This window comes from Drosophila biarmipes, chromosome 2L, assembly GCF_025231255.1.
Source record: "Drosophila biarmipes strain raj3 chromosome 2L, RU_DBia_V1.1, whole genome shotgun sequence".
Lineage (NCBI taxonomy): Eukaryota > Metazoa > Arthropoda > Insecta > Diptera > Drosophilidae > Drosophila > Drosophila biarmipes.
In genome coordinates, this window is record NC_066612.1 from 14,145,014 (window position 1) to 14,164,488 (window position 19,475).

The following is a 19,475-nucleotide window of genomic DNA, read 5'->3' on the forward strand; positions in this document are numbered from 1 at the left end:
TCAATGATACGCAGCTCATTCAACATAAAGTTAAAAAGTATAGATAACTATTTAACTTTTTTGCCATCTAGGATAAAACCCAAGAAGTGGTGGTAAACACCTCCAAAATTAAGCTCCTTTCAATCCCTGGCATAAACGCAGCACTTATTCAAATCCAGCAAGTAATTAAAACGCAAGTCTCGAGGCTGGCCAAAATAAGTAATTGCCACCGTGTTCGACAACTCATCAGCAAACAGGAAAATTGTCCAAGAGCAGTCACAAAAAATGTGAAAAAAAAGAGTAGAAGGCCCCGGCAAGGAAAACTCCAACCGAATTGACAAGCCAAAAGCAAGTGAAAATTTTCCAAAAACCCTGAATAAAGAACAAGGGAGCTTTGAAAAGGAAACAAGCTGGGGAGCCCAGTAGACAATTAAGCAAAGGGGGATTGACAATTAGAAGGAAAAGGGGTCGATTGTGGGTTGGAAAAGCGGGTCCCGAAGAATCGACAAGTTTCGGGCGCGCAATTATGATTATGGGTGCGTTTGCCCATTCTTCCAGCCAAATCCTACTTTAATTGTTTTTTTCTCGCTCGTCTCTCTTATTTTTTTCCTCGGCCAGGGATGCTGCCCAGTTGCCTGGACGGAAATTCATTAGAGCAGCCCTGGGAGAGGGGCTCGCAGAGGGTAACTGGTCCCTGGCCATGTCAAAGCGACTCCAAGACGTTGTCTTGGCTTTTTCCCTCAGCGAAAATTGCAATTTTTCCAAGACCAGGACCAGGACCAGGACCAGACATCGATGGGGTTGGGACGACTGTCCCTGCCCGGCAGACAACCCCTCATTCCGTCTTTTCGGTGGATCGTTGGGTGTGGCTGGGCGCAAAAAAGGGCTTCGCATCCTGCTTACGGTATAAAAAAGGGAGGAGGACGAGGACCGCTAGACGACGGGCGGGCGAGCAAACATAAAAATGCGTTTTTGCCTTCAGAAGTCCCTTTTGGAAAGGCAGAACGGTTGGGGTTCTGCCGGGGTGGCGACTTGGACGGGCACCTAAACAGAAAGTAATCAACCCACACACACAGAGAGCCGTGGAGATATACCCTCACAGACACAGGCACAGCAGAAAGGACGAGAAACGCGTCTCCTCCTTCACTCATTTGCACAAAACACACCCACAACTTTGGTCCGAGCCGGAGAAACTTTTTTTCGCTTTCGCCGCTCCAACATTTCTGTTTCCTCCGCGGCGTGGGGGCGGGTGGGGGCGTGGCATTGTTCTTGTGCCGCCATGAAAATTAATGAAGAAGTGCCCGACCCATGTTCCAGAGGCACTAAAACTCCGTTCTCCGCCCAGCGACCGACTGACAGACAGTCGCTCCGGTCCCCAGTTTTCGAGGTTGGTTCGGGGCCTGGGACTCGGGACCTTCGCTTGGAGTTGGGTGTGTGGCCATGGGTCTGCAGCAGGGACTCCCTCCTGGGGGTGGGTGCGTGCCCATGGCTGATGGCTTCCAATTTTTTCCCCAGTCCCCTAACACTAAAGTGGGATTTACATAAATTCTGGACTACTGTTTGGGTCTTAATGGTGTATGATTCCTGCTATATATATATAATCGAAAAGCTCTAAAGTCTATACAATTTAAGTTTTTCAACACAAATTTTCTCTAAAGCTGCCCAGTCTTTAAATATTTCATGGCATATCTAGTTCATATTGCCTAATTTATCTGCACTATCGCATTTAAATAGTTTTAATCAAATAATTCTAAGTCTATCGAGCGGTGAGTGGCCTTAAAAAGTTTTTAATGAATTTAAAAATCAGTTTCAGCTTCCCGAACTGCATTTCACCACCACCAGAGGAGAGCCATCCGAAAAAATCCCCGAATCCAATGACAATATCTGTGAAACGAAAGCCCACAAAAGCCGGGCTAAAGGCGATTTGGACAAACTCACGGAGCATTGGTCAAGCCAAACCCTTTGGGTGGCGGCGGCTTTGTGGAACGGGCTGCCATGGCGAGTGTGAGGTGCCCAAACTGAGTCACCCAACTGGGACGAGGACTCGGAGGACACACACCCACGCCCACACACGGTCAATTGGGTGCTGACCTGTCCACATTTAGAGGGGCACGGACTCGCTCGGCGTTGCCTCTTTTTTGTTTTTCGCCCGACTGCGGCAACTGTCGCTAGATGGCGCCAGGCGGGACTGCGAACAGGAGCCGAGGTAGCAACAGGACATGGACGAGGACGAGGACGAGGACGACGCCTTTGCTTTTAGCTTGATTGCCAAGCCTAGTTAACTGTAAAGTTTTATAACTTTGGCCGGCCACCCAATCACCGCCCCCCCACAAGCACAGACACCTTCGCCTCGCTTGGCCTCACCTGTAAAGCGTTAAAATCGGTTGGTTTATAGCACGCGCCTCGCTCCCTCTACCCGCTCACCCCCAGGACCATGTTTGTCCGGGCTCTAACCCCAACCCCCCCTGGGCCCTGACAACGTTCGACCCTTTTAAAAAGTCGTCAATACTTGCCTTGCCGACACCCCCGCCCGCTGGGCGAAAAGGACGGAAAGGGTTTGGGGATACGTGCATCGGCCTGAGCAAGGACTCCGGCCAGGATGGGGAGCAGCCACGGGGCCACGAACCTGGGACCAGGACAAGGACCGGAGGACCGGGCGTCTATCAAATTCCAATTTTGGTCCCTTTTTTTTCCTCCGCTCCGTTGGCATTCAAGGTTTATGGCGTCTTTTTAGCGTAAATCCTGCCTGGCCATGACTGAAGTCCGGTCCTGCTGTTGCACCCTTCAGCCGCCGTCGCTGGACCGTGGCCTCCCAGTCCCCGAGTCCCCGCACTAATGCTATCCTATCGGTGGAGCTACATCTTCAGTGTCCTATCTCAACCCCCCATCAGCGTACTCACCCCCACCGAAATGCAAAGGACCAACGGGTACACATTTATTTTTTACCACGTCATGATAACGTGTCTGTCATACTGTCATGTATTTGGAACCTTAGTTGCTACTTTCGGTGTAATCGGGCTTACTGCTTACTCTGAAATAAACAGAGCTCACCAAAATGAAGTAGTACTACCAGTTTAACGAACGAAATTTCGTCTCTCGAACAGGTATAATTCATGATTTATGCAGGAAGTGATGCTATAATAAAAGGTTATTACCCTTATTACCATAATATTTATATAATCTTTAAGACATAACATATATGCTGCAATATTATGAAGAACATGTACACGGAACTGTAAAAAAAAATATTTATAATCAGCAAAACTAAAACTTGTTCGTCGCTATCTATAGCTTCAGATTGTAGGCTGTGCAATTCAATAGTACAACGCTTCATAAAGTCAATTAAATAGAAGCCGATGAGCAATTTAAATACCCGGGCATAACCTAGAAGTTTTATTATGAGTTTTGAGAAAATAAATACCCTTTCTGTACAAAAAATGTGGGGTATATTACATTTTATATATTAATAATATAGGCTTAAGGGGCTGGGTAAGAAGCAATAGTTGGGTAATGAGTATTTTCAGGTCGAAAGCGAGTTGTTTTCCATGTGTAACTTTCAGATACGTACTGCAAAAAACCGGTCTTCTCTAACGACGAATGACAGTCTTCCATAGTTGTTAAGAGACTCACAGTTCATTCAGAACTTCTCTAACTTGCTAATTATACATAAGGTTTAGAACATTTAATGTTGAAAAAATGGTCTCCTATTTTGATAAAAAATTAGATTTAATATTTAAAAAATAATCCTCATTCAAGTCCCCTTAGCAAACAGCCATTCAGATAAAGTAGATCTTAACCAGACGATTGCCCTGAGTAGCCAGCTGAAAACGTGACTCGTAAAAAATAAATCTTTATATATAAGTACGGGTGATCAGCATCGTTCGGCGATTGTGAGCTATGCTCGCCGAATCAGGTTCAGTTTGAGCCAGACAATCAATGCGGTTGCAAGTGCCCGGGAAATATCAACAATGAAGTACGCCAATCTTCTGATTATCTGCGCCAGCTTAGTGCTCTCCCAACTGGAGGTAGGTCACTGGATTTCCCACTTTCCCACGCGTTAAAACAAAGTTGTTCCTCTAGATGGGAGCAGCCAGGGCTACAGACCGGGGAATCGACCCGTCTCTGTACTCCAAGGCTCGCATTTGGAACTTGACCGAGGACATATTGAATGAAATGTGGCGCACCAAATCGCCGTATATTGTCACAACGAGGAAAAATTCCGGTGAGGTGATCACTGAAACCTACGAGCTAAGCCCGAATGGAAGAAATATCTTGCGGAGCACGGAAATACGGCGCGAACGCAGATACCCCGTAGCGGGACCACAGCACTCTATACAAGCTCAAGAAAATGCCGATTTCGTATCGAACCAGCTGCGCCAACTGGCCAGTGTCTTTAACAATCCCTTCCTCAACCCAGTTGGATTTGGGTTCCCCGACTTTAACATCTTTAAAAACTTTATCCCATACGGACCCAATCAGTTCATCCCTCCGATCCCCGGTGCACCTTGTAATTGTCCCAGGTCCAACGAACCAAACCCGGAATACAGCCCTCCTCGAGGAGATCCCATATATGCGCCAAACCGTGACTCGCTATTCGTTCCAACCCGAGTAGATCCCAGCTTAAATGGACGTAATCCGGAGTATTTGCCCCCGAGTAGACCCGGTGATATTGATCAATGGATGCCGAGTCCTGTCTCGACTCCTCGAACTTTGGTGCCCCGGCCCACGCTGGCACCCCCGAACTTCGACGATTCGAATCCCCTGTGGGTGCCTTCACCAGACCCAACCTCAACGGAGCGAACCCTGGTACCCCTGCCCACCTTGGCACCCAAGGCAAATGAAACTGACACAGTCATCGATGACTTTTTGTCCAAGGTGGACATCACCGTCGCGGACATCAAGGAGGATGGTGGAGAGTACGCCACAAAGATCGTGGATAAGCAAGGCCGAGTTCTGAATGTTAATTTTGCCTTGAGCAATGATAAAGAAGGCAGCACCAATTAGAAGGCTCAAAAAACAAGGCGTACATTAAAAAAGATAATGTACAAAAACAACATTTCAATTTGGTTTTGTATTTGTAAGAATCATCAACTAAATTTTAGAATGTATATTTACGAATTTCTAAAATAAACAATAGTTTCCGCCTCGAATGGAAACATTGGGTAAATAACATCTATTATATTTGCACTCCTTGATAAGGGAGATTGGGGAGGCTAGCGATAACCTTTGATAGCCGGTGCCTATGGGATTGGCCAGCTCAACCGAATAGTACTATCAAGCTTAGTTCGATTCAGGCAATCGAGGTGATCACAAGTGTAGCGGATAGAACGAGAATGAAATACGCCTATCTTCTGGCGATCTGTGCCAGTTTGCTGCTCCGTAAACTGGAGGTAGGTCAAGGAAGTACCTCAAAACCCAAGGGTGACATCATATTTTCCCTATAGACAGCAGCTACGGCAGCCAGTGTCGGTGAACCCAGTCAGGAGCTCAAATATGCGGCCCAGACTATTGGATTGGATGAAGTTGGCTTGCGCGAACTGTGGCGCACCAGGCAGCCGCTGGTTATCAGACGGCAAAGTGGAGACGGTCTTCTGACCTCGGAGACCTTTGAACTGAGTCCGGATGGCAGATCGCTTTCAAGAAAAAGGGTTATAGAGGGATCATCGCCCGCCAGGCTGACGGATAACTCCCTCTCCAAGCCCCAAGAGGACTGGGAGTATGTGCCGAATACAGTTCGTCAGCGCCCTTCGTTTGGGGAATCTCATTTCGGAACAGGTAACTTCGATACGAATATTTTTGGCACGGGTTTTCCCAGGGCTCCGCTGTTCCCCAACTGGGAGGTGCCAGCCGGAGTGACGCCCCAAGTCACAACCAAGACGGAAGTGGATAACTTGGGCCGGAAGGTGACGACCACGACAAGATCTTATAGCGGCAGAGTGGTGCCGGGAAGTAATGTGTTCGAGCAGCTATTTCCCGACATATCGAGGGAACCGGTCCCCATAAGCCCCGACCTAACCCAGAATCCACCCATCGGAGCTTTTGGTTCGAACTCTGGATCAGCCCCCAGCCCAACTCCAAGAGGACCCTACTATGTTCCCGTGATAGACCCACCCACCACAAAGCGAACTCCAGTGCCCCTGCCCACCCTGACCCCTCCAGAGGATGACGGAACGGACAGAGTCATCGATAACTTCTTGGAAAAGCTGAACCTAAGAACCTCGGACATTGAAAATGCAAATGGAGAGTTGGTGAAGACGATCGTGGATAAGAATGGACGAGTGCTGACTGCCAGATTTGTCCTTAGCACCGTCAAAAATCCACAGGAAGAGCCCAAGCCGCAGCCCACCAAGTAAATCGAGCCTTTAAGAGCTCATTTTAAATGGCATAAGTAAAAATTTAAATATTTTGTAAACAATGTTTGAAAAAATAGCTCGATTCAATAAATAAGCTTATCAGCTGGGGCTAAACCCAGGCAGTAGAATTATAGGTCTGAGTCAATCTTAAATATGGAATATAAACACATATGTATAAATGTGGGTACACAACTGATTGAAGTGATTTCTGCGAATTGCAATACAGAACGTAACGACTTACCTGCTTAAGTTTTCATCTATATATGTATATATCTACAAGCAACTACAAAGCGCTCTAAATTGCTCAAAAACTACTCGCGTAAAGGCATACATTTTGGGACATTAAATATTCTTTATTTTCAGATCGTTGGCCAAGTTAATTAAAAAAGCATTGATAATTTTGTATAGCTAATTTATTACAAACAATTTTTTTGGTTTTCGCTAACAACTGAGCTGAAAGAAATTAAAAGAAAGGAAAAATATAATTGGGATAATAAAAAATCAACAAAATAATATTAAAATAATAACATTAGTCGACTAAGCATGGTAAACAACATAATTTAGCAAAGGAAAAAATTAATTGCAGCCAAAAATAATTCAAGCATTAAGAGATCAAAATTATATAAAAACACAAAGGGGAAGCGCGGAACGAGGAATTCAATTGGAATTTCACGGCAAAATGGTTGGACTACGTATAAAAAAGCTATTGCATAATTTTGTGCGCAGCTCATGGCAAAACGCATTTGGTGGCCGAAAGCATTTTGGTCATGGTTGATTTGGAGGTGGCTGTCGTGGTGTTGGTAGTTGGTAGTTGTGCGGCCGGCAAAAGTGTTTTTCTGTCATTGTCTTTCTCGCTCGTTAGCATTGCATTAGTTGGGTTACATTCATAAGCCAAGCATGTCAGAGAAAAGAGAAACTAGATTAGTAAAAAATGGTTGTTTGATCAAAGGCGTGAAGACGTATTAAAAGCATTTTTCTTAAGCCTAAGTACGGGGCTAGAGCCGAGCATCAAGCAAAAAATATTTGCATGGCGCTGGAACTAATTAAAAAGCATTGCCTGCCTTTAGGCGCTATGGTCAAATTCAACTTGGCATAAAATGTTTTACAGAAAGCATACATTTTTAAACAATATCGGTGTGTTCTTTGTTTGCTTTCGCAGTGAATAACCATATTAAAATATATCGAGGTAATAAAAATTTTTATAATTTTTTTTAACTTGTTCACGAGAGAACGTAATAAAGGTTTTAAATCGCCAAGGGCTCTTAAATGTAATATAATAGATTCAATAGAAAATATGGTTGATAAAAAATAGTGATTCATTGTGAAGCCTTATCAGCAATTAAACAAATAGTAATTTGGTACAAAATGGACTAAGGGTAAATTGATTGATGTGGTATTGAACTTTACTGCCCGTATGAGATCGGATAGTTAACCCGGTTGGAAACTATCATCAGCTCTCAAGTGTGCCCTATTCCCCTAAGTCTAGAGCGAGTACTTGAAGTCTTTACTCACCAGGTTGTCGAACCGCAGGGCATCCTCGTCGCTGAGTCCCATGCTGCGTGTCAACTGCAGGTAGGTCGAGGTGATGGGCTTCAGCCGCTCCAAATCCAGCGGTGGCAGGGGCAGGGACAACTCCACAGGGGGCAGTCCCCGCAGTTGGGGAATTCGAAGCTCCGGCAGAGGCTTCGGCGGACTGGGCAGCTCCAGCTTCAGCGGCACCGGGGTCGATGTGGATGCCGGCTGTCCTGTTTTCAAGCTGGAAAATATAGACTTTGTTAGATTTATCGGTGTAAGAGTACTCTCCTTAGGCCTGGCTGTTGAATCCGCAGGAGGAGGGGAGCGTGCCCTCATTGAGCTGTCCGGAGAGGTCTTGATCGGCGGAGACGCGGCCTTGGGAGGGGCCAGCATCTTGCCAGGGGCTGAGGTGGTGGCGGTAGAGGTCGTAGGGGTTGCTGTGGCCGCCGTTGAGATGGCGGTGGTTGGGTAGCTGAGGCTGTGCAACAGGCTGCTGCCGTAGATGGGCGGCGCTAAAACCGGTTCGCCGGCATAGAAGCGCCTCATAAAGTCATAGTATCTGAGGAGGTTATCCCGCGACTTCAGCAGCTGTACATCGAAGCACTGGCTGCCGGGCTGGGGAAGGGATTGTGATTGTGATTGGGACTGGGATTGGGGATTGGTATTCGGGGCAGCAGGGGACTGATCTGTCGGACTCGAGGGACGTTGCAACTGGGTCTTGACCCTGATTTTGGGCACGCTAACGGGTGTGGTTTCAACAGCCGCCTGTAACGACTGCGGGGGCTTGGGGCTGCGGCTCAGAGGTGGTCCTGTGCCCAGGACATCCAGCTGAGTGGCACTGGAGCTGCTGGCAGCAACGGGACCACCCACAGAAACACCCAAGCCACTGGAAACCACTGGCAGCGAGGCCTTGAGGTCGGCACTCGAGTGCCGACGGCGCTTGGCCGTGGGTCCCGCCTCCAGCGAGCTCTCTGTGTGCGATGAGTAATTCAGGTAGTTCTCCACTTCCGAGGAGCTCTCGTTGCCGGCTAGGTCGGAGTCCTTTCCCCCCGATGGTGAGGAGGGTCGCAGGTTCTTCTTGCACTCGGGACAAATGGTCAGGAAGCGGGTGACCGCCTCGCGGGGCAGAAAGGCATAGGTTTCAGTGATCTGCATTGGGATAAATAGAAGAAAGTTTTAGAAAACTTAAAATTTATAAGTAAAACAAGGAAAACTTCCATCTGCAATCCAAATATCAGCAAATAAATAAATAAATATATTAAGAATGTGTAGATATTTTTAAAAATGTTGTCGACACTTTATAGTTTTAAATTCTGTATGTTTAAGTAATTTCTAATATTTTATTTGTAGTTGACGTTTTTACCTGCTACCCTTAAAGTAAGATATACAAGATTAATTGGAAAGTTTGTTAAATAGCAGAACACAGTATAAAGTATATATATTCACTAACCGAGGCCTACTAGTTATTTTCTTCTATCTGTCAGTCTTTCCGTCCGTATAAATAATAAGATCTTTCAAAAGGCATGCGGATTCTAGAGGTTCTTGCGCAGAGCAAATTTATTTTATCAGGGTGACACGCCCATTGTAACGCCACCAAAAGCTATAGGACGAATACCTTGTAAAAGTGAAGTTCAATTTTGTTTTGATAATTGATATCTATCTTTATGAAAATTTTTTAAAAATTGTAAGCAAATAACAGGGGAGAGTGCAGTATTGGAAGTCAGTCTCCCTCAACATCTCCTTAGTTGCGTAAAGGGTATCTACTAATTTGTAAGCTAGAAGCTTATTTGGTGCCCAAAAGTTATAAAATTAAATATAAGTTGTTCCAGAACTACCTATGCAGGCATTTTGGGAAAGCCTAACTCTTTCAATAAATAAGTATATCATCATATTTAAAGTCCTGCATCTGAGTATTACTTAAGGTCAGCTAATACGGATGAAGTAATATATTCAAAATATTCTGTACGCTACACTCACAATGCGGTAGGTGCGCTTCTGGCCCGCGTGCATTCCACTCCGGCCTCCCAGTTCCATGTGCACATTGTAGATGATGTCGAAGAACTCCTCCACACAGGCCACCTTGCGGTAAGTCCGGCGACCAAATCCCTTGCTGGTGGAGGCGGCAAAGAGGTCCACATCCCCGGGATTATCGGACAGAATGGCTGAGCTAGGAAGAGGTTTGAGCCGCCGCCGACTGCCGGCAGCCTCTTCAAAGCCATCGGGCCGGTTGGTGGTGAAGCCTATTAGGGGAAATCAGTATGAGTATCTTCTCAGCGAAGCATTCTCCCCCACTCACCTTTGGTCTTGACCCAGAAGCGAAACTTGGAGCTATCTGGGCGACTGTGCTCCTTGCCCTCCAGCGCCTTGAGAATTCGCGCCTTCTTGCGCAGCGTTATCGTCTTGGTCTTGGCCTGATCGCCGTATGTGCTGAGGGCCCAGGGCTGGAACAGCTCGTAGATGATCTCCCGCTCACCTGTCGGCTGCTCCAGCTCGTCCACATCCGCATCGTAGGCCAGATCAGCCTCCGCCTTGCCCACAGTCACCGGCGAGCTCTCCTCGCGCTCCTCGATGGCGTAGAGCTTTCGTTTGCTGCTCCATCCCTCCGAGGAGCCAATCATCGCCGAGGACTGTGGATGAGGTGACTCGGGCTGATCTGTACTGGGCTTGCGACTACCATTGGAGTGCTCCATGATGCGAATGTTTCGGATGGCAGCTACTCAATCACACACTTTGAAACTGACTAACACTCGAAAAATCAAAGCCAAGTCCAAGCGATAATCAATATCATGGGATATTAGGGGTATAATTTTGTGTGAAATTGGAATTTTAGCTGTATGCAATTCTTCGTTTGGTGGGATTTCTCGGAATGTCCTGCAATATCAAAATAATAATATTCACATCTCTTAAGTCACAGCAAATTTAATTATATTTAAATCACACAGAACTACATACTTTTTGATGTTTAATATTTATAAACATTAAAATAAAACACAATTTTTTAGAACAAATAGTCAACGAAAAGTTAACAAAAACAATGTTTTTCTTTAACAATATCAAAAATTAACAGAAATCCCACAAAAACGAAAAACAAGGGCTCAGATCTTTTCGGCTCAACAAATAACTAAAAGCCAAAAAAGAAATGAACAACAGCAAGCGCGACGCGACCGAATGAAAGTTCAAACACAACTGACTGGCCAACTGATCAACGTCCCGCCGAGAAGATCTCGAGGAGATGCGGATGCTTGTCCATTTGGGAGGAGGAAGGTCCTTAGGTCCAGTCGAAGACAGGCTGGTCCAGATACAAACCGGTTGACCGGGCATCTTTGAACTTTGAACTGCAGCCCCGAGGGCCAGACAACCAAGCAAGCCAGCCCTCGGAGCAAGCATCTCGCAGATAACCATGGAGTGCCTACCTCAATAAGTTGCGCAACTGCTGGCCAGCAAACCGCGGCCCAACATCTTGTTGCCGAGCTAGACCAACCCGAAGATGATGGCAAAACTCACCCCTAAACACCCGCTTAGGTTTTGCATTTCTAGCAGCATACTTTTAGGCGGTTTCAGAAGTAAATTAAACCAGCAAATAAGGGGTTTTGCTTGCTTTCCTTACTCAGTAAAAAGATTATAAAGATGTTTAGTCGTCGAAATTTCCACCTGCTTGCGCTGCTGTCGCCTTCAAGTGCCATTTGCTTGGCTTATTTTACGTTGAGCTTGCCAACGGAGCGTCACAAGTTGCTTCATTTAATAACATCTTTTTTGTCATCCGGAAGAAATAGTGTTGTTTCAAAGACAAAAATAAATAAATAGTTTTCGGAAAGGAAAAAGGAAAGTAAGAGAAAAATGGTAAATGCGTAAACGTTTGCTTTACGTTACGCCGAAAAACAACTCCGGTGGTCCACATTAATAATGTGGACATAGAGCAAGCGACTAAGGCGAAATACCTAGGCCTCACACTGGACAAACGCCTAACCTTCCGAGAACATATTGCCAGAGTCGTCAAAATGTGCAACCTAAAGCGGAACCAATTATTCTGGATGCTAAACAAGAAAAGCAAACTATCTCTAAGATGCAAGCGGCACATTTATCAACAAATCATCGCACCAACTTGGAGATATGGAATCCAAATTTGGGGAGTGGCGGCTGCGTCCCACCGAAAACGTTTCCAAACCGTCCAGAACAAAACATTAAGACAAATCACTGGCTGTGAGTGGTTCGTTAGCGGCCAAACGCTTCACAATGACCTAAACCTGAGTCTTGTTGAAGACCAAATATCGTTCTTCTCAAGCAGGTACAACGACCGTCTAACTGCCCACCGTAATCGTCTAGCCCGGAGATTACAGGGGGCTATCCCAATTCGCAGGCTCAAAAGAAGACATTTTGGGCTGCTCCTAAGAGACTAATATGAATATATTATTTACTTGAAACTAGTCGTAATTTGATCTACTCCTATATACCAAGTTGAAAACTAATTATAATTTATAATTAAGAGATTATTTACTTAAGAAAACATTTAGGTTAAAGGCTTTAATTAGATCTGTTCCTGGATTATATTAAATAAAGATGTTAATTAAATAAAAAAAAAAAAGAGAAAAATGTTTAGAAAAGTTTTGTGCGCCAAAAAGCAGGCTTTAAAAATGTTCATCAAAACTCATTCGGCAATGGGATGGTCCTTATGAGGTGGTAACTTCTTCGTAAGGGTGAATCTTCCTTACCTGAGTTTTCTTAGGACTTGTATGGTTTTTTATGAACCCAAATTCATCTTGCCTTGCCATTGGCTAGCCAAAGTGTCCCAGAACCGGCTTTTTCTGAGCGACCTAGGTATTGTGACTTCTGTCTGCATATCAGCATCTCAGTGCTTGGGTTCAGCTTAATTACTGGACCCAGCTGGAAATTATATTAAAAGTACCAAAAACTGGTTGATCTGTCTGCATAAATTTCCTTGAATTCGGACAGCCGGATATTGTAACGAACTTCTAGAAACTCTTAAAATGTTATGATATATCTCGGCAAATAAAATATTATGTAATGTTTATTATCTACAAAAATGTCCGATAACTTTAGAAAATAATATTTAATTAAAACAAAATGTATAAATTGAAAAGGTCTCTTTAATGAGACTAACAACCCCAACTTACAGTTAGATAGATTAAATTTAGTCATCTGATACATTTTGCAAATTTATTTAAATGTAATAATTATTTTTTTGTCTCCTACGACTTTGAACAATAGGTTTTTCTTTTGCTTACACATATTTAACTTTAATATTTACATTTAGTGTGTACTATTCTGATTACTGTATATTCTTACGACTCAAAAATGAAGCCACTAATAAATTGACCTGATTTTTTATTAGTTTGTTCTTAGTTAGCCAGAGCTACTGTAGAGCCCTCGAAAACCCTCAAGTCCAGCTCTTCCGAAGTGAGGGTTGGGCATGCGGTGTTCATTAGTGGTCGTGGCCTCATCGCCTATGCATTGAAATTGGCAGTCAGTTGTGAAAAAATCAATGCATGTCTGAGTAATCGATGCACCTAATGGAATATCTAAGCTAATAAGGCGGACCACAACGTCATCCGCCAGGAGCCAGATGAAGTTAAATGGTGACTCCGTTCGAGGACAATTACAGAAGCAACTTATAGACAAACAATGGATGGCATTGCCCATTTGGAGAGCTAATGTTTGGCTGGCTGGCTGGCTGGCTGGCTGGCTGGGACGGTAGCTGGGCATTTGGTTAGCAATTAGCCAACTGACCAAATAGCATGAATAAATAGACTCGCTGGCTAAGTAGTTGCTCCAGAAGGAGCGACTGGTTCTGCGGCAGCACGGCGGGCCAGCATCTGCGGCAGGACATTAGATGCAAACAAGTTTCGATACGGCAAGGAAACTTTCTCACGCTCGAGCCCAGCATCCGCATCCTCGTCCGCTTCTGTGGCAGGACACGGAACTTTTATATGATTTCCCTCCTTCGTTTTGCTGAACTTTCACATCAAAATTTCAACGGATTCGTACCCAGAAGCAGGCCGGTTTTCCAAACTGGACAACAGCTTCCCAAACTGCCGCTGAACTTTGACACGCATCCCGGCCAAGATGAGCATCGAGATCAGCGATCAACCCTTTCCGTCTTCGGAGCAAGCGCAACCAGTTTGCCGCTGGTCACTCCTCAGCCTCCGCTGGTCACTTGGACCTCGTTCTCGTTCTCGGGGTGGGTCTTTCCTTACACCAGCTGATGTTCGCCGATGATTTGGCCCGCATCACTCTTTTTCCCTGCTTTTCGGCAAAGATAATGTCCAGTTTTGGTCACTTCTTTGTCTGTTTCCCCGAACTCCTTGCCATTTGACAGTGTACGGCTGTGATCCCACTGGCGATGCTGTGCCAAAGGACACCAATAAAAAGTCCACACATTTGCCACCATGAGATCTTGTATTTCTGATGAGAAAGATCCTCAATCCCAAACCTGTTTCGATTTCAATGGCCTGTTTCGGGGTAAGGATTTTTGGATATTTTTCAGGATTTCACTAAACGGAGATAAATCAGATACCCGTTACTTTTGCTCACTTATTTCAAAATTATTTAGGATGTGGGACTACAGAAAAATGTTTAAGAAAATATTATATTTATATTGCTCAAACTGTTTCGTTTTAAAAGTTGCTTTTGATACCCATCTACACGCCAAAAATTGTTTAAATATGACCATTCGTTAAAAAGTTATAAGCAAATGAAGTGTGCAATCGGAAACAGCCCATTTTCTGCATGCATATCTCCATCTCCCTCGCACTTATCGACACTGCTGTGCATGGCGTTTCCTATCTGTTTTCCCTAATATTAAACCTATATTTTGTATCGCTCAAACTGATTCGCTGGTACTAAACCAGTACATGTTAAACCAGAGTTCTGAAAACCAAGAATCCTTGTTTAATTAACAAAAATCAATACTGTAATAATGGATTGTTTGCCAAACTATTAAATTGTTGCTGCCAATTCTGGAGATTTAAAAGAGGAAACAAAGGTGGCGAGGGGCTATATAACTCCTTTGGCGAAATGCAGATGAGAGTTGGGGATCTGTGGGGCTGCAGCTGGAAAACTGATTCGTTGTCGGCTCCGACAGGCAGATAATGAGGCATTATGAGGGGGTGGGGCTGGGCGGACCGGGGAGTAGCTTTATTCGCCAAAGGGAAGGCGCAATTTTACGCACAAAAAAGAGTTGACGAAGGCCTGATGAGGGGAGGGATGGGTGGCTGTTGGGCGGAGTGGGGGTGGGTGATGATGCTGCTGCGGGGGGTGTAAGCTTAACAACGCAACATAAATTAACGCATATTTCAGTTGCAATTTAAAAAGCGCACAAAGCGAACGGAACCTGCAGCGGACGAGGGCGATGGCGAATGTTGGCTGCGCTGCCAGCGCTTCAATTATTTGTTCCTGCTGTTGTTGCTGTCGTTGTTGTTATTGTTATCATTAACATTGGTGTTGTTGTCAAAAGTGCCAGGGCAGCGCATTATTGCAGCTCTTTGCCGCCACCGCTGCCGCTGCCGCTGCCATAGCCGTTGCACGCACAAAAAACGAATAAAACCGACAACGCCCCAAATGCAGCAAAAAATGCTGTCCCTGCGCCCCCAAACCGCCTGTAAGGACGCATCGATGCGCCTAAAAGTATGCAACGCACTGGCCGCCCATCTGTCTGCTCCAGCCCCAACCCCCCGCCGCCCCACACACGCACACACTCGCACACTGGCACATGCACATGCAAAGAATATTCATTGCAGATTCGCGCTCGCCTGTACATTATTTACCTCTTGTTCGTTTTTTCCCGGACTGCGGCGCAGCGCGTTTTTTACAAGTTTTATTGCATGCGTGCGCGAATGAAAAATAAAATATATAAAAATATATAACGGTACCGCTCCAACACGAACGACCTGGCCACCATTGGCCTCGCACGGCGGGGCTGGCGAACGCTCAAAAAATGAACAAAAAGCAAGAGAGATGCCCAAATGCGAAAGCGCGTGCAAGCAAACGGGCCAGCAATGTCCTGGCGAGGATGTGGCGGCTGCCGGGGATGCCGGGGCTCCAGGATGGCCGGGATCAGGGTACATAGGTGCACTGATTGCCTCCATCGAGTGGACGGCGGGAGGTCGAGGGTGCGGGGTTCGGGGTGCGGGGTTCGGGGCTCGATGTTCGAGGGTCCTGCCAGTGGAGGGAGGGGAGGCTGCGGCAGCGACGGCAGCGGTGACCATAAAAAACCCCGGGACAGTCGCTGGGGCCAATGGTGCGTATGTGTGATGTCGGCAAATGCTGGGCGACAACACCAGCAGCAACGGCAGCGGCGGGAGAGTAAAAATAAATTAAAAATGGTTGGAGCCGCGCTGTTGCTGCATTTTTCACTCGCATTGTCGTTTTACCCTTTTTTTAAGCTCTGCACAAATATATTGAAAATATTTCCCTTTTTTTATGCCCATATTTATTATTTTATTTCGTTTTTTGTTTCGCTTTTTCGCTGTTTGTTCGCCTAAAAGCGCACAACATTTTTTAATTGGGTTAGTAATTGAAATTTATCGAGAGGCTTCCACGCACTGCGAACTCCGCCAGGGAGTCCAATCGAATATACAAAAGCCAAATGAATTCTAACGCGCTTTGGCCAGCTCTAAAAAGACCATCAGCCTTCTTTCATTATAACTGCAAAAATAAAGAACAAATCAGCGGAAAGCCTAAAAAAAATGGTCTTTGTTTCAAACAATGCATTTTGGGTATTGATTCAATCCTTTGGAAGGTTTATTCGAAGTGTGTTTATAGTACAGATACATTATTATATGCTGCGAAGATGGTCTAACTTTCTAAGCCTTTTAGAGAGAGATTGGGATGAAACTTTTTCGGGATGGTTTTTCCAACTTTCACCACTCCGACTCCCAACTCCGTACATTTAGAGGATCTCTCAAGTTTATATTTAGTACACCATTTTGAAAGTAAATTAATCAACAAATTGGACGCACTCTAACATTTTTTATTTTTATTTCCCCGGTTCTAAATTTTGAAGGATATATTTTATACATAATTGTAATTAACAATTAATGTTTTTAACCTTTATAATATAACTAAAGTCTTAATTTTGTGATTAATCTTTGCACTAAATGCAATCTTCCTATCGCTTCTTTTGTATAATTTTACTCCGTTTTCAAAAATATGTCTAAAAATCTTCTTGTTCTAACAAACCAGCACAAGAAGATCAATTAGAACTATCATATATTTATCATACTTATCTACCTGGCCGAAGGACCAGCTGAAAGTCCAACTTCGTTTGCTTTCGAGGAGCAGCGCTGTGCTGATAGTTGGCCAAGGAAAATATAAAGACAAAAAATATTATTATCATAAAATAAATTACAAAGCTCCTGCTGGACGCTGGTCGTATAATGCATGCTGTGCATATTTATTAATGCCAAGCTCTGCCGTCCGAAATTAGAAACAGTGAAGCACAAAAGTGTGCAATACATTGTATGCCTTTCAGGGCGGTCCGGACCTCGGAGCTAGTCCAGAATTTATGGCCCGCTGCAGCTGGGGTTTCGGTTTTCTTGAGAAAGCTCGCCAGAATAGCCCCTTAGAGAATTCGCAGAGGATGCAAAAACTGCATCAAAGTGCAGCGGCAACAACAACGACAAACACAAAAATGCAATTACCGAAATGATAACAAGGCCTACGAGCGCTAAGGCTTCGATGGACACTGGACACTGGACACTGGACACTGGACGGAGTCCTTCATCTTGGACTTTGCTTTTCCAGCTCAAGATGTTTCTGAGGCTAAATTGGTGCGGTGGTGTGCGTGTGTGCCAGAGATTGTGTGCCTACGCATCTGTGTGGGTGAAGTGAAGCGTAAAATATATATTAATACACAGGCTCTGCAAAAGCACAGTATGCGATTTGTAAATACCTTAAGAGACGATCAGTTCAGCACTCGATATTGTATACGTTGTATCCCAATCTAGAATTAATTACCCTTCATGGGACACAAAATGTTTGTATCCAAGGACGAGCATATCCAAAGAGGATATTCGTAAAACCAACAAATATGGAAATATTTTAAATAGAGCAATGCGAAAACTTGCATCCAAACACCGTTCTCTGTGACGAACATCTCAAGATAGTTTTCCTACCCTGCGAGAGCAGACCTCAAAACATATTTCCATGGCTCTCCATAAATATTCACATATATTTCGGAGCAAGATTCGCTCGGGCTGCTGTGCGTGTGGCTGTGTGTGTTTTTGAGCAAGTCAAAGATTTTCTATTAAATTTTAAATAATTCAATTTTACATTTTGCCAAAAACATTGCAAATGAGTAAAGTAAACCCAGCACAAACACACACGGCCGCACGAGTGCAAAGTGCAGCTGCATCTCTAGACACTGGCGTGTGTGTGCAGCTGAGGTGGCTGCATCTTGTCCAAAAATGTTTCATTATGTTTGTCTTGCAACTCGCACTGTCCACTCGAAGAAAATCTTAAGCCTGCCAGCCTCCACCCCGCCCCGCTCCGGCATTGTCTTTGCATTTTGTGAAAATATACTGCATATGCTTAGACGTTGCACTCCCCACTCCAGGCAGTGTGTGTGTGCGTGTGTGTGCGTTTTTGGGTGGCCGGGGGTGCATTTTCATTTGGTTTTTCACCGCCCCACTGGCCCGGCCATAAGGCACACATAAGTTTCTTCTTCTGGCGTCCTGTACATAATTAGGATGTGCCATGTGCCGGGTACAGTTCTCTATGTACCACAAAGTGCGTTGCACTACATAAGCCTTCGGGTGGGCCTGTGTGTGCGTAAGTGCGTGCTGGTGGGCATTAAAATGGAACGAATTACACTTGTTTTTCGGCAGATTCGTCCCAAAAATATCGGGAAATAAATTACGAAATCAAAAATCAGGTTTCAACTGGGAAATAAGGCCTTTTCTATTATATTTGTAGAGCCTTTTATTTTATTTTCTTTCCCTTAAGCTGACTGCCATTGATACATTTCAAGTTTCGACAGCTCCTCGAGCCGTATTTTATCCAGGTGTCAGATGTTGATTAATCAGGCCCTGCTGAGTTTAAAAGAAACTGGTTTGAGCTCCTCCAGTTACGGAGTATATCTGTGGTCTTAATAAATTACAAGGAGATAAAAGCCGCTTTGTTTGTGAAATAAATGATGTATTAAGAGAAGGGGAATAAGCCTTCCTTTCCAAGAACCCATCTTGGTGTGTGCAATCACATGTCCAAATCTAAGGAGCTGTTCTACGATTTCGCATTCGAGTGCAAGTCGCAGGACATTCCCCCCGGAATTCTCAGAGCCTCCTCCCCCTATGTGCACCCAAGTCCAGGACTCTTCTTAAACCTCGTTAAATTCAGCACACACTGTCCAGAATGTGACGGCAAATGCATAAATTAAAATTGCACATAAATTTTGCCATAAGAAACGACACCCAAGAAGACCCAACGGCCACGACGGCGTTGACCCCCACGGACAGCCCCCTTGAACTCCTAAGTAACTTCCGCCCGGCACCCCGCCCGTCACTCCCTTTTGGGCGAAATGCGTACTCGTAATTTGTGCTTATTGTGCAAGTCCGATGGCCAAGACAGCAGGGCGGCGTGGTCGGTGGGGGTCGCTGGTGGCGGTGGGGCTTAGCC

At 45.0% G+C, this 19,475-nt stretch overlaps 3 protein-coding genes across 3 annotated transcripts in view; 2 read left to right on the forward strand and 1 right to left on the reverse strand.

Moving 5' to 3' along the window:
- The window catches only part of LOC108034147 (glycine, alanine and asparagine-rich protein), a 58,940-nt gene extending 48,115 nt beyond the window's left edge, over window positions 1-10,825 (reverse strand). Inside the window, exons 1-4 of the mRNA XM_050884895.1 lie at window positions 10,800-10,825; window positions 10,144-10,718; window positions 9,825-10,087; window positions 7,845-8,996 (exon numbers count right to left, since the gene is read on the reverse strand). Coding sequence (XP_050740852.1) covers window positions 7,845-8,996; window positions 9,825-10,087; window positions 10,144-10,537 — 1,809 coding nt within the window. The 5' untranslated portion in view covers window positions 10,538-10,718; window positions 10,800-10,825. The remainder of the gene's footprint in view (window positions 1-7,844; window positions 8,997-9,824; window positions 10,088-10,143; window positions 10,719-10,799) is intronic.
- Window positions 3,869-5,149, forward strand: LOC108033356 (uncharacterized). Its single transcript, XM_017107667.3, has 2 exons — window positions 3,869-4,004; window positions 4,060-5,149. The coding sequence occupies exons 1-2, from the start codon at window positions 3,948-3,950 to the stop codon at window positions 4,981-4,983; spliced, it is 981 nt and encodes a 326-aa protein (XP_016963156.1). The 5' UTR covers window positions 3,869-3,947; the 3' UTR covers window positions 4,984-5,149.
- LOC108033334 (uncharacterized) lies at window positions 5,258-6,460 on the forward strand. The gene is made up of 2 exons (XM_017107619.3): window positions 5,258-5,369; window positions 5,424-6,460. The coding sequence occupies exons 1-2, from the start codon at window positions 5,313-5,315 to the stop codon at window positions 6,330-6,332; spliced, it is 966 nt and encodes a 321-aa protein (XP_016963108.1). The 5' UTR covers window positions 5,258-5,312; the 3' UTR covers window positions 6,333-6,460.
- Window positions 10,826-19,475: the final 8,650 nt, after the last annotated feature.

Bases quoted from the DNA above. Each gene is read 5' to 3' on its own strand.
- LOC108033334 (XM_017107619.3), top strand. From the start codon at position 5,313: ATGAAATACGCCTATCTTCTGGCGATCTGTGCCAGTTTGCTGCTCCGT. The intron at 5,370-5,423 runs GTAGGTCAAGGA...TTTTCCCTATAG, and splicing joins TGCTGCTCCGTAAACTGGAG to ACAGCAGCTACGGCAGCCAG.
- LOC108033356 (XM_017107667.3), top strand. From the start codon at position 3,948: ATGAAGTACGCCAATCTTCTGATTATCTGCGCCAGCTTAGTGCTCTCC. The intron at 4,005-4,059 runs GTAGGTCACTGG...TTGTTCCTCTAG, and splicing joins TAGTGCTCTCCCAACTGGAG to ATGGGAGCAGCCAGGGCTAC.